Source organism: Bactrocera oleae, chromosome 3 (genome assembly GCF_042242935.1).
Source record: "Bactrocera oleae isolate idBacOlea1 chromosome 3, idBacOlea1, whole genome shotgun sequence".
NCBI lineage: Eukaryota > Metazoa > Arthropoda > Insecta > Diptera > Tephritidae > Bactrocera > Bactrocera oleae.
Window position 1 is genome coordinate 72,616,197 of NC_091537.1, and position 15,466 is coordinate 72,631,662.

The 15,466-nt window shown below is 29.6% G+C and overlaps 1 protein-coding gene across 3 annotated transcripts in view; it reads left to right on the plus strand.

The window, feature by feature from the left end:
- brat (brain tumor) overlaps positions 1-12,640 on the plus strand; it is a 38,148-nt gene extending 25,508 nt beyond the window's left edge. For all 3 annotated transcript variants that reach the window (XM_036361999.2, XM_014234694.3, XM_014234676.3), the window contains one exon: positions 8-12,640. In XM_036361999.2, coding sequence (XP_036217892.2) covers positions 41-3,067 — 3,027 coding nt within the window. In that variant the 5' untranslated portion in view covers positions 8-40 and the 3' untranslated portion in view covers positions 3,068-12,640. The remainder of the gene's footprint in view (positions 1-7) is intronic.
- The last annotated feature ends 2,826 nt before the right edge of the window (positions 12,641-15,466 follow it).

The following is a 15,466-nucleotide window of genomic DNA, read 5'->3' on the forward strand; positions in this document are numbered from 1 at the left end:
ATTCTAGAAGCAATATTGGTCATTTAGCTCACCTGCTAAAATGGCCTCTTCTCCTACCCCATCATTGGACTCCATACGTGGTACTAATTCCATAGAATCTTACGGCGAACACACAGGATATTTATCTGACTCCCCATTAACACTGAGCGGCTCATCACCACCAGTTAGTGACTCAGCCATTTGTGACGAATTTACCAGCTCCTCAGGATCCGTTAGTAATCAGCATCATCCCATTTCGGCTTCAGTGTCATCTTCGTCGTCGTCGTCTAGTAGCGGTCTAAGTGGTTGCGGCAGCACAAGTAGTGCTAATAGTAATAGTTGCAGCAACATAAATAACGGTAGTAGTGGTAGTGGTGTACTAGGCGGTATCACTTGTAACAGTACTAATGGTCCTGGCGTTATTGGCAGCAATTTGAACGGTAAAGGTAGTCCATCGTGCAGCAATCTGCTTTCCAATAATAGCATTGTGAGCGTATCTACTGCTAATGGTGGTGCCGTACCGCGTTGTACCGCTTGTAAGAGTAAACAATCAGATGCTGTGGCGAGATGTTTTGAGTGTATCAGCTATTTATGCGCCAATTGCGTTACAGCACATCAATTTATGCATTGTTTTAACGGGCATAATGTTTCATTAATAAAAGGTTTTGATACGACCGCAAATAACGTGACCACGGCAGCATCAACGACACCAACGTCCTCAGTCACCGCCACAAATATAACCGGCCCTACGTCCAACAATCTGACTACAAACGATTTAAAGTTATCTAGTTCTCTAACTATGATGTTGCAACAACAACAACAACAACAGCAGCAACAGCAACAAATCACCAAATTTACGCAACTCTCCAAAATGGTAATGAATTCACATCTTGTTGGTAGTAATAATGCCACTATCTTGGGTGATAATGGTGAACAATTGGAAAATAGCAGTAACGCTGATGATTTATTTGGCAATATAGTGCCACAATTACGTTCAACATCATATTGTCGTCGCCACAAAAATGAAGCTTTGAAATTCAATTGTCGTACATGCTGCAAGATTGCATGTAATGAATGTGTCCTGCAGGAGCATTCAGCTGGCTTGCATGAAGTTGAACATATACAAGAACATCAATTATCGACCGTTTTCCCACCAAATAATACGTCGACAACGGCAACGTTCAGCAGCCAACAACAATCATCATCCGAAACGGTGTTACAAACTGTATTGACTGAATTGCGTGGCAAAATTGCCGAAATTGTATCGCTGGTCAGTAGTAATTCGGACAATAATTCCAGCAAAATAAAAATGCAATATCAAAAAGCACACAATGAGGTCAATGAGACTTATCAGTTCTTCTGTTCGATGATTGACGAACGTAAGCAAGAGGTTTTGAAGGAACTCGAGAGCTTATATAATGCCAAAGTGGCATCGAGCGGTGTCTGGTTGCAGCGCTCCAAGGAACTCATCGAGAAAGCAGTGCATACATGCGATAGTTTGGAACGTTCACCGAAAACACATAGTGTCACCGATGTATTAATGTTGCGCAAAATGCTCGAACAGCAGCTACAAACCGCTTTAATGGATATGCAATTACCATTTGAATTAGAATTTGTTTCAAATTACCAGTCCATACAGGCAGGTGTACGCAACACGTTTGGTTATGTTCGACCAGGCAACGTTGAAGCAACTAGTGGTGGTCAATTAGTTAAACAGCCACCTATAGCCAGACCGACGCAGAGCTCATCCAATAGCAGCAGCAGCAATAGTAGTCTCAGTGGTGTGGGTTCAACACATTTGCCACTCGGTTTGGGTTTGTCAAGTAGCCTACTCGACACTTACAATAATGCTGTGGTTGGTAGCGGTGTAAACGGTGTTGGCGGTTTACTTGGACGTAGCGGCAATCATAATTTGATTGTTAACGGTGGCGCCAACAGTAACGCAAATTTCGAAGAATTGATGGCTAAGCGTTATCATAACCATGCAACGGCCGTCAATGGTGTTATTGCACCCTATGTCAGTGTTAATCCCTATGAGAAATGGAGTAATGGTGGTAGTGATAATATTTTCTCTACTACAGATCCATTTTCTAGCGCACAATTACTTAACTCACTGACAAGCAGTGTGGGCGCCAGCAGCAGCGCACTCAATGCACTAACTGTACAAGCTGGTAATGCATCAACTGATTCGCTAATGGATTTAACTTCGAAACTGCTCTCTACCTCCACTTATCCACCTAAGTCGCAAATAAAGCGCCAGAAAATGATTTACCATTGTAAATTTGGTGAATTCGGTGTGCTGGAGGGACAATTCACCGAACCCAGTGGTGTTGCAGTAAACGCACAAAATGATATAATTGTCGCCGATACGAATAATCATCGCATACAGATTTTCGATAAGGAAGGACGTTTTAAATTCCAGTTTGGTGAATGTGGTAAACGTGATTCACAGCTGTTGTATCCAAATCGTGTAGCTGTCGTGCGTAATTCCGGTGATATAATTGTTACTGAACGTTCACCAACACACCAAATACAGATCTACAATCAGTATGGGCAATTTGTACGTAAATTTGGTGCCAATATATTGCAACATCCACGCGGTGTCACCGTGGACAATAAAGGACGCATCATTGTGGTGGAGTGCAAAGTGATGCGCGTCATCATTTTCGATCAGAATGGCAATGTGATTCACAAGTTTGGTTGCAGCAAGCACTTAGAGTTTCCCAATGGTGTTGTGGTCAATGACAAACAGGAGATTTTTATAAGTGACAATCGTGCACATTGCGTTAAAGTCTTCAATTATGAGGGTCAGTATTTGCGACAAATTGGCGGCGAAGGTGTCACCAACTATCCAATCGGTGTGGGCATAAATTCGAATGGTGAAATTTTAATTGCGGACAATCATAATAATTTCAATTTGACGATTTTCACGCAAGAAGGACAACTAGTGAGCGCACTGGAATCAAAGGTTAAACATGCACAATGCTTTGATGTGGCACTCATGGACGATGGCAGCGTCGTACTGGCTAGCAAAGATTACCGTCTATACATCTACAGGTATGTTCAGGTCCCACCAATTGTTATGTAAATGTGGAGAATAGTAAAGCATACAAAACGAAAGATTGCGCATAATTACCTAAATGTTAAGTCGGAGTAATATGTAAAGGATAAGCAAGCATGTCGTGTGACAGTTAACCGATGCAGAAACTGCACCGATGCCGGTAAACGTTTTCATTTACAATAATCTAATCTTAATATTAAATGTTATGTGTGTATACGGTCGTTCATTGGTAAGGCCACTTGCATAAGATAATTATTATTATTACAATTATTATTATTATTAATATTACTTTTTGCACAGATAAGATTGACACGCAATTATGCATTGTATGTACCTATTATAAAGTGTACATATGTTTGTTGTACCCAGTTGTCCTGCTATTTTTGATACTTCGAAAGCAAAAGAGCAGCAAACTACCACAGTAAATAAGTTTGCTCTGGTACCCACTGCTTTAATGACCATATATATATTTAAATGTAGAAGTTGTATTGTTTTGACACAACTAAATGCTGCTAAAACCAATTGAGTTTAGGATGAAAAAAAATATTGAGAAAAAAACAAAACACAATAACAAGAAATCTTAGCATTAATTAAATTAGTGAAACTTAATTATAAACACGGAGACATTTAATGGTTTTCTTATTATCTACTTATAAATTATTTGTTATTTTTTATACCTTTTGCTTGTTTCTTTTTAATTTAATTTTATTTGTAATTTATATGCGCACACTGGTTTATTTGTTTTTTTTTTATTTTTATTGAAATTATTACTCATGATGATGATGATGGTATATGTATTTTAGATAAATTTTATTTCGAGCAAAGCATTAAGCATTGTTAGTCGTTAAAAAATTATATTTTTTTATTTTTATATATATAAATAGTTTTGGTTTTATAGACTGAACTGAACTATTTTGTGTGTAACTAAAAAGAAAAAATATAAAAAATGTTAAAACTAAAATTAAAAACAAAAAAAAATATTCTGCACAAAAAAAGGTTTTTTTGGTAAGCTGTTGATGAAATGAACTTGTGTGAAAAATAAATGATTTTGAATAAAGAAGAAATGAACATTTAGTTAAACGAAAATGAAGCTAAAAATTAAATAATATTAATATAAACGAAAAGTAAAATATAAATTTTGGCAATCAAATAAGACTTGAAAACAACTTAGCAAATAGTTTGTAAATTTGCATTTGAAAGTAGACGTTTTACTTAGTTAAAGAAAAATAAAAAAAAACAAATTAAACATAAAAATGAAAAAGAGTTATATTCATAAAATGAATTTAGCTGTTGCATTTGTTTATAGTGATGTCGGTCTCGCATACATTTATGCATACACTTATTGTAGCTACATATGTATGTGTATGCAATCCATGCTTCTATGCAAGTTTTTTACGAAAAATTATTAACTGTATATGCATTATTAAAACAATTATGTAACTATGATATATTTATATACATACATATAAACATACACAAGTTTAATAATGCTTATGTACAAAATATTTGCTGTTGTTAAATATTTGTAGTGCAGTAGTTTCATATTCAAACGCAGGCGCAGCGGTTTTCCCCCCCAAACAACACAAACCAATACAACACCCATGCAGTTACATAAATATATATGTACGTAAACTATTTGCCCAAAAACATATTGATGTACAATGTTTTTGTACAAGTGGACTAAATTATCGATATACAAAATATTACTTGCAGAATTAATATTAACATTTATGGCTTAATTATGGAAAAAAGCTTGATAAACAAAATTATGCGAATTTAATACATACATTAATGTATACATATATATTTTTCAGCTCATTTGTATGTATATAGCAGTTTTTTAAAATAGAACTAAAATATAAGTGGCCAAATTTTCTTAAACGCAAAATAGTTTGCAGTGTGTTAATATTAATATGTGTATGTTGTCAACAAATGTACAAACATTTAATTCTAAACGCACACGCGCACACATTCAAATATGTATATATTTTAACATAAACAATTTGTGCTTAAAAGCTAGCTTACCGGTTACTTGTTAACGGTGTATTCATCACTGCTTGCCTGCTGGCTTTTTTATTGTTCTTTTTTTCGTACCAATTTTACATATTAACCGTTCTTTAAATGAATTTTTACAGCTTAAAAATCAAGCATAAAAATAAGATAAACACATAAATGAGCACATTGCGTAAAAATTAATTAAAATTGTTGGTTACGTAAATTATTTGCTTGGAAACGAAAAATTATTTGAATACTATGAAACTGTTAAGGTTATGTTGAAGATAATGCAGAATTAAAAAAAAAAAATTTTTTCGTAAAAATGAACTGTCTCTATTTTATTTTTGCACTGAACACAATTATCGCATATTTGGCAAAATATGCATTTCTAAATAATACATATGTATATATTTTTTTAATATTTGAGCTGAAGTTTATATTTGCTTGTGTTTTAACGTTTTTTTTTTTTGTCTTTTTTTTACAGTGCCGTTAGTCTACTAGTATTCGAAAACTGCTTTTGCGTGCAATACAAATTGCAGAATTTTTATAAATTAATTATTATTTTTTTATTGCATTCACATATCGATTTCGTTTTACAAGGGTTGAAAATTAAAGAAAACTTCTTTATTAACATTAAAAATTAACAAAGAAAAAACACTTCAAAATTTACAAACAGTTTAAAGCATTTAAAGTAAAAAATCTTTAATCTTCACAAATAGTTTCTTTTTCAAGCAAAAGCCAAAATCGCTGACTTTGAATCATGTGTGAGTGTCGCGAAAATGCACAAAAAAAATATATAAAAAAATAGCATTTTATATGAGAAAATACTTCTATACACAAATATGTACATACATACACTGAAGGCTTTTAAGAATCTGAAAGCACAAAGAATTTGGAAGATTAATACAACAACTTACAGGCGTGTCTAACGAATAAACAAACCCATACGCAATAATGACTTCAATTAAAAAATATTAAATATTATAAAATGTGCAGTATTTATAAACACTTGTTTATAAATCATAATAAACGGCGACACAAAATTTATTGACTACTGTTAGAAATCGAAAAAAGAAAGAAATTAATCATTAATATTAAATAGTATAGCATTTAAAGTAACTGCATCAACCCACTAACCGATCATTTTTATATGCTCCCACACACACATATATTTGCATACAGGCATAAGAATAATTGTATTGTTACCGTTATTGGTACTAAGCCAATTAGTAGTGAGGTGTGTTATGTATAACTACAACAACTACTGTGTGAAAAAGATGTGTACGACAGAGATTTTTTATTAACAAATATTTTTTGAAATTTGACTAAGCACAGTATACTAAAAAAGTGTTGTGTATGCTTATAAGTAGTAAAAAAAGAAAAAAAATTTATAACACTCAAATTTGTTTGAAAAGTAAGAGGAATTTTTAAAAACACTATCTTCTTTAATGTTGGAAATCAACCAACACTGCTGCAAATCGACTTATTACTACATACATACATACATAATCTAACTCGAATTAAACTTATTGAACTGTTGTTTATTAAATTATACGAAATATAGAAAAGTTTTTTAAAGTGATGGAAAGTTTAAGCAAAAGAAAAAGAAGAAATAGTATGGACAAAAGGCACAAATTATTATCAACACTCAAAGCAAATGCGGCAAAAAACATAAGATTGATAATTTAATAAAACAAAAACTAAAAAAGCAAAAATAATTCGAAATTCTGTAAGTAGTGTTTATATTTTTGATAAATGTTATTAAAACTCCAAAATGAAACACAAATTCAAACTACATAAATGCAAAAGCAAAGGTGAAAAAAAGAAAACTTAAATAATGCAAAGACGTGAATAAGCAACGTTGGTTGTTGAAATGAAACTAAAATAATAATTCATATGAAAGTGAGAGAATGAAAATGTAGCAACCGAAATGCGCAGGCATATTAGTATTGTTGGAAGCGTACAATTGCAACGATTGCATGGGGACTAGTACCAAAAAGTGTGCAAAACAAAAGTAAACACAACTAAATTAATTTAATATTGCTTTATGTTGCATTATACTATGCAATAGCTTTTTTTTTGTTTGTTGAAAAGTTATTTAATTTTTAGTTTCAGCAAAAAAAGCAAAAAAAAAAAATAAAGTAGTTTAGCCAGCACTGCATTTTAACTAGTTTTCCAAGTTTTCCCTCCACCAACCAAATGTTTTAACATATTATAGAAATGTAAAAGTTGAATGAAAGATATTGATCTCATTTGTTGTGCGTTGCGGCCTACTAAAGCCAATTTAATATCAATGTTGTAGAATGAAACAAAAAAAAAGAAATCAAACTTCAAAAATAAGATAAATTATGAAATATGTGGTCAGCGACTGGTGTTAAAGTTTATGCAGATTTATTACAAAGCAAAGCAAGTTATTATTCAATTATAAATGAATTCTCTCGGAATGTGTTACTACTTGCAAATACTTTACATAACGGTTTTGTGCAATTTGCAACGGCTTATATGGTTATTATGGTTTTGTATTCAACATACATATAATAAAATACGTGCATACATAACTGTGGACTTTTGATACCTTGTAAAGCTGGGTTTTCGAATATCGAAACAAGAATTTTGGCAAAAAAGAATACAAATTATGCGAATTTTGATTTTAATCAAATTTGTAAGTTGGTAAAATGAGTTCATGTCGCTAGTTTTATCACAGTGCGAGATGTTTGCTTTCAAAAGCGCTTTCTTCGCTACGGTAAATGCTAATAACTACTTCGTGTTTACGCTAAACTGTAATTAAGAAAAAGAAAAAGTTCGAAATGCTCAATTATTCATTGCTATTGCGAAAAATTGTATTAAAAAGAATTGCAAATAAAAAATATTGCGCTTTTATGAGATATTAAAGAATTTTAAAAGTTTTTGTTTAGGAAATACACAACAAAATTACAAAATTTAATTATATAAAAAAAAATTCAAAATTTTTTTGACAAAAAATTAATTAAATAAAATGCAACATAAATTTGTTAACTTTAACGAATTTTCACACGCTTTATTTTAACAAAATATTAATTAAACAGTAAGAAATACAAACACAACTTAATTAACCAAAAAAATACAAAATTCGTTTGACAAAAAATGAATTAAACAACAAAATAAAATACAATTTTTTTTGACAATAAATAATAGTATTAAAAAATACACACACTAAAAATAACTAAAATTTAAATAATTAAAACGTAAAAAATTGGTCTACAAAAAATCAATTAGATAACAAATAACTTTGTGACAATATTTAATTAAAGAATTGAAAAGTAATTATAAATTAAGTTAAATTTTTGTTAAATTAAAATTCAGAATTTCAACAGTCCACATATATGTCTGTACCATAGTTTATGTGTTATGTGTAAAATAAAATACGCTAACTCAGTGTGTCTACTTTAGCTATATAATGATCGTTGTTATGCACAATTTTTAAGAAGTCGAAAACTATACACACATGCATATGTTCATACATACATATGTATAATTTATCTATCGAACTTCTAGCGACTTGCATGGTTAGTAAAGTATTTGCATTCGTGGGTGGTTAAATTTTTTTAATATAATATATTTTTCTTTATTAAACAAAAATTTGAGGTCAATTTAAGCTAAGAAAGGTTAAGAGGTACGAAAATCAATTTAAACTGTATCGCGTTTATTTAGCTTGTAGTTGTTTTAGTAAATAGACTTTATTTCTACTTAAGCTGTGTGCGCACACACCCACACATACTACTGCATTGGCATGTGTAATATATGAAAAGCTGAAAATAGTTTTCGTTTTGCTGCATTTAACAGCTTAAACAAGAACCATACATATTTGAATATGCATATGCTGTAGCAATGCAGATATTTTTCAGCATATGCATTATTGGCAATTATGCACAACAACCTAAACTAGCATATATCAACTGTCACATGTTGTACAGGTAGTTTTTGAAATATGCAATGCGCATGCTAAAATGTTAGATTGTAATTTTTAAGGGTTTATTTTAGCTGCGTTATATATAACTATATACATACATATACCTTCTGAAACTATTTCTACTATATAAATCTACTGCAATGTACTAAGTAGATCCATAGAATATACACATATATATATGCATACATATACATATATATGTAAATGTTCGTTGGATAAAAAAAAAATTTAACTATATGACTGATTTTTATAAACATTCGTATACATATATACATACATACTTACAATACATTCAAGCGTTTAGGTCGTATGTGAGTTTAAATGTTATTTGTAATATATATATATATATATACATACAAACGTATAGAGTTGTACTAAATGCATTAATTATTAGATGATATATATACATATATACATACACATACACACTTTATTACAACAACAAACAAAAAATAGATAACCGTGTGATGCTGGATGCTGCTTCTAAAAAATGTAGTGTTTACATACATGCATACATATAAATACAGCGTTATTTGAATGCTCTCTTGAAAGTTCGGTAACGTTTGAGACTAAATTAAGTGAAAAACTACTTTTAAACGTTAAGTTAAATGTTAAAAGAATTTAATGCGAATTTGTGTTGGCTGCAACTAATTTATTTCAATTGCTTATTTAGTTCTGTTGACATACCATACATATGCAAAAAGTAATTCACTATTTTGGTACTAGTTTTTAGTTAATGGAATTTAAAATACGACTGCGATAGCGTAAGCTTACCAAAAACAAATGTTTTACCTATTGTGAAGTCTGCTTTTTCATATATACATACATACATATAAAAATAAGTATATGGTACATATGTACATAAATTTATGTACTGAGCTACTTTAATGAAAATGTTAATTGTTACTTAACACATGCAAATAATAATACTCCGTAGTAGTTTTTTTTTTATATAAATATTTATTTTTAATTGTTTTTTAATATTAACTAATATTTGCTTATTATTTTGAACTTTTGTTTTTAGTTCTTACAGTTGTAACGTTTAGACTGTTCTATCTAATGTAATAATAAATGCATATATACATGCGTATATATATATACATGGCAAAAATATAACGAAAAGTAATATAAATAAAAACCCGTAGCAAAGTGTTGGAAGTGTGAAAGTGTATGCAAATTTAAATTGATAAAGGCGCGAAAAAAGTAAAATAACACGAAAAAAAAACAGTTTATGCGAAACAAGTTTTTAGAACTTATAAAGAGTGACTCATTTAGGGAATTTTTAAAACCAAAATCTTGAAATTTAAAATTACGCACACATGCCGCATTTTATACAACACAGTGTTGTTAAGTGCCGTTGTGCAACTCCAATGTTTCGCGATGTTTTCTAAACAAAACAACAACAAAATAAAAATAAATAAATCAAACCGATTTAGGAATGAATTGTTTTTTATTTATTTCATTTTTTATATATTTTTTTTAAAATTAAAATGTTTATAACTACCAATTTTATAAGGTCGCGCAATTATTTTATGCTCTCTAGCATAAGTTGGCTTTTTATATATATATTATATAATATATATAAATATTTCTCCTGCCGAAACGAATTAAAGAGTTTATAATAATATTAATAAAAAAGTAAAAAAAAAAACAATCAAATAAAAAAATATATTAATATTTTTGTATGCATTTGTAAGATTGATGTTTACTCTTGTAGCTTATAAGTAATATTGACAAAAACTAAAACATACATACATAGAATGAACGTGTAAAACTTAAAAATGTTTAAATGTAATTGTTGGCTTTTATATATATACATACAAAACATACATACATTCATACAATTATATATCATTACTTAATAAGTATGAAACGTGTGTGGAACATGCAGCAAATATGGAAATACCGACCAATAGACTCATAAATGCCTATGTTTCTACTAATAGTTTTAGGTGATTACCGTTAAACTACCTAAATCTAGTTTATATACTTACATACATACATATTTCAATTTGCAAAAAAAAAATGAATTAAAGAAAATAATAATTACCGTAACATACAAACAAAAAATGTGTGACGAATTGATTCTGCTGACGACTGCCCTACTGTTGGCACTTTATTTAATAAATATTATTAAAATATTATAAATATAAACAAAATTTAATAATATTAAAAGGCTCTCTTGGTATTTAAGTAGCAGCATGTGCGCGTTAGTAATGTAAAGCAATTATATATATATTGTAATGATAAGTATTGGCATATGCATACACACATATACATAAACATGCATACATTATAGCTGTTTCTTATTATGTTTATGATTATTGACTATTATCATCATTAGCTATGTGTAACAACAGGTCTTGTGTTCCACCTGCTGTTGCTCTTTATGCATTTCTCAAATATTGTTGTCTATTTTATTTCGAATTTTTTTCTCTATTGTGAATTTAATATTAATTACATACATACATATATGTATATGTATACATTTTTAGTTAGTGTTTTGTAACTTAATTGAAATTGAATTACTTCTGTGTAATTTTATAGCATTTTTAAATGCTAATGCATTTCAATGTAGTCTCTACCTACATATATATATTTATATACAAACCTAAAGTCGTGTTATTATTATTATTAATCCCTTTTTTTTATATGTAGCAACGCTCCTATTAGTTGATAAACCTTTAAGAAAAACGTATTCTTAATTTTTGATTTATTTATTGTTACAACTGTAACGTTGTGAAAGTAAAACAACAAAACAGACCAGCATGCGAAATGTTAAAGAAAGCGTCGTTACAATGAAATTATATTGTAAAGTACTTTATTAATAAGCAATTTTTAAATTGCTTTGTTAAAAGAATTAGCACGTTTAGTATATGAATATGAGTAACTGACATAAAATTATCATAAAGGATTAAAAAATATTAATTAGCGCATTATATTTTTCTACCGCTTCGTAAATTAATATAATTGTCAAAATATCTAGTTAAAGAAAAATAATAATAAAAAAATAAAACAAAAAGCAAAACAAAAGGAAAAAAGTAAAGTATGAAACGTAATATGGAAATACTGCTGCTTAACGTTGTATGCAATAGAAATTCCATACGCATGATGTTCCCGCCAATATCGCATTGATGCTGTTTAAACATAAGATTTTTTACATTAATATTATTGTTAATATATACTTCCTTTCCTCTCTTCCTCTCCTACCCCAACTACCTTTCCGCCGTTATATTATCCTTACGTCCTACGTTTTCCTGTATGCTCTTTATCCTAACATATTTTTTTACTACCATTCGGGTATTATTGCTAAGCTTAACTCACTATCATATACGTTGTATCCTATTTTGAAATGTTCTCAAATATCTTATGTAAATTTAAAACATTGTTTGTCTTAATAATGTTTTTTTTTGTGTGTATTTGTATTTGCATTTATAATTAAAATGTTGAAACTTAGAAAAAAAAAGCATCAAGTAAGATTTACAATGGAAAATTGAAATGTGTTAATATGAGCAACGTTTTTATATATCAAGTATTTTTATTATGCAATCTATATTTGTCCATGAAAGTTAATTTTTATTTTTATTAACTGTTTGTTTTGTTATCTCTGTATATTTTTTGTAAAAGTAAAGTTTAGTTTTTGTTCAGAAAAAAAATTATTTGCATTTTTATTTATTTTCTTCGTTTATTTGTCTTTGAGTCTTGGTTTTATAGTTTTGACTATTTTTCTTATGCAGTTTTTGTAGTAATTTTTTACATTTCGCCTCTACTATTCATTTGCATCTATGGACTTAGATGTAGATATATCGAAAACTATGCATTTCTTAATAATAATATATCGTAAAGCCAGTTTTCAGCGCAGTCTAATATTATTTACATACATACATATGTTACTGTCGGAGGTCCACGGTATCATCGGAAAAAAATTACAACAACGTGAATAAAAGTTTCAACAATATTGATAAAAATGTTGACAACGTAAATAAAATTAGAAGGTTTATAAATTATAGCAATTTAATAATCTAAATTTAATAAAAATTGCAACAACAACGAAAAGTTTGTTTAAAGCCAATCAAATTATAACAATGTGAAACAATTATAATAACATAAACATACAAAAATTTTCAATAAATTACAACAATTCAAGTGAAAAACACAAACATTTAAATAAAAATGAAAGCAATTAAATAAAATTATAAAAACATAAATCAAATTACAACATTAATAATATTACAAGAACGTAAATAAAACTATATCATAAAAAACTACAACAAACTAAATATAATCACAACATCTTAATAATTACAACAACAACATCGTTTTCACTCTGTGGATTTGAAAGTAAACAATACTTCTATTATTAAAAATCAAACAAAGCTGAGCAAAACCCAAGCAGCAATGAAAACAACAGTGAATGTTGTTGGCACTAACAGTAACTAACTAAGCTGCTGGCTGAGGACCACTGGTTTAAACAGCAATTAGCTTTAAACGTGCGCTGAAAAGCTGGCGCTTATGGTAATGAAAATAAGGAACATATATTTCGTACCGTCATGACTAACTCATTATTCTTTAAAGCTCTATGGATACAAGAAGCTAGTAGCAGTAATGGCGTGTTTTCAATTATCAAAAATCGCTGTAAGTCCGTTAAATTGGACTAATATTAAGTCTTCTTTCTCCTATTGGATTAAACTCCAGTTTATCGATGTTTTGAAATTCCACTATCAACTTTTTTAAACTCAATTTAAACAGAGGTTATTTTGGTGTTTACGCAGATACAACTCTGCTTTGGCACAAAAAATGATCGCGCGACTGAAAAATTTGACGACACGGTTAACAACCAGCTTATTTTCAAAATCTACAATATTTTTAAAATATACAATATTTTCAAATTCCAACTGGACCACTCAACAGTTTATTATTACCACAAAACCTTAAACTCGTGTTTGTGGGTATAAATTTAAAAAATACAAAGCTCAATTGTAATTTAGTCGTACCAAAATAAGGATGTTCTGATACTAGTAATCTCGAAGAACCCAACGGTTAGTTATGACTGAAGTGTTTCTGGTTTATATTCTTTACGTTATAATCGTAACCCCTAACTTGTAGAATTATAATTGATGACATTGTCTACAAGTAAAAAGTTACTCAAGGTCTTACGAAAAAGTTCGAGAGGAGACCATATGATATTTTCTGTCCGCTAAAATACTGAAAATGAAGAAAAAAACTTGAAATTAATTAGTTTCCATGAGAAATGTATTCTAGTTGGTAATCAATTCAAACGCCCATATCGGTTTTATTTTCAGAAGTTGTTGTTTGTATACGCTTAACACTTCAATATAATCCATTTATAAGGAGTATATTTTAGTTGTTTTTGATTTGAACTTGGAGAGTGCCGAATCGAACAAACAAGAATAAATTTACATAGAGGGGTATAATATATACAGTTATGGACAATAAAAAAGAATCATCCATAGTACTAGTTTTCCGTTTTGAAAAAGGATGTGAATTTGATTTCAATTCAACTAAAGTGTGTTTTTTATTATTAACTTCATAATCATTATATACAAAGGTAAAATACAAAAATTCAGAGGACGAAAAAACATAATCAAACTGTCTTAAATTAAAAATACGACACCACATCCGGAGAAACAACACCGCCACCGTGTTTGAGACACACATATCTTTATTTTTTTGGCGTGGCCCCATATCTTACTATCATTTCCTATCATATTAATTTTGCATTCATCACACATAAGATAAATGTTGAATAATTTTTATTTTTTTTTTTCATTTTCAACACACAATCACATTTAATATGTCGTTTTGCAAACTGAATACGATTGAATCTACGCCGTTTGCTCAGCATTGACACTTTTCGGGACAATCTGCCAAAGAGATTTTTCTCCACAAGCCGTCTTTTTATCGTTCTTGAAGAAGTTTTTGCATCTAATTCTTTGTTTAATGGCTGCAGCGGACTTAAACGGATCGCGTGTCGATAATCTTGCAATATTTTGATCGACTTTCGCCGTCTTTTTTGTGGCTTGACTCTTTTTTTTCCCATATTTTCGGAAATTTTAAGACATTAAAAACAAATTTTGCGAACTATTTAAAACGTTTGCAATTTTCCTTTTTGTGTGATCCTTTCCTTGCAAATTTTTGATGCACAATCTTTCTTCCTCTGAACAATGTTTTGCTCAAGCAATTTTTTTTTTTACATAAGTACTCAATTAAAACAATTAATCAATATATATAACTATTTATTACGCCTTTTCAATACAATGTTTTCTTTTTATGCAATTATTTCATGATGATTCTATTACTTTGTCACTAAGCACGAGGCACGCTATTTACATTTTGCGAATTACAGTTAACTCGATAGTGTTATCCTTTCTTCTTTTTTAAAAGTATATATGGTTCCATTTTCTATTATGTAAAAGACCACGGATTGCAAAAATTGCAAACATGTTGCACTATTGTTTCAA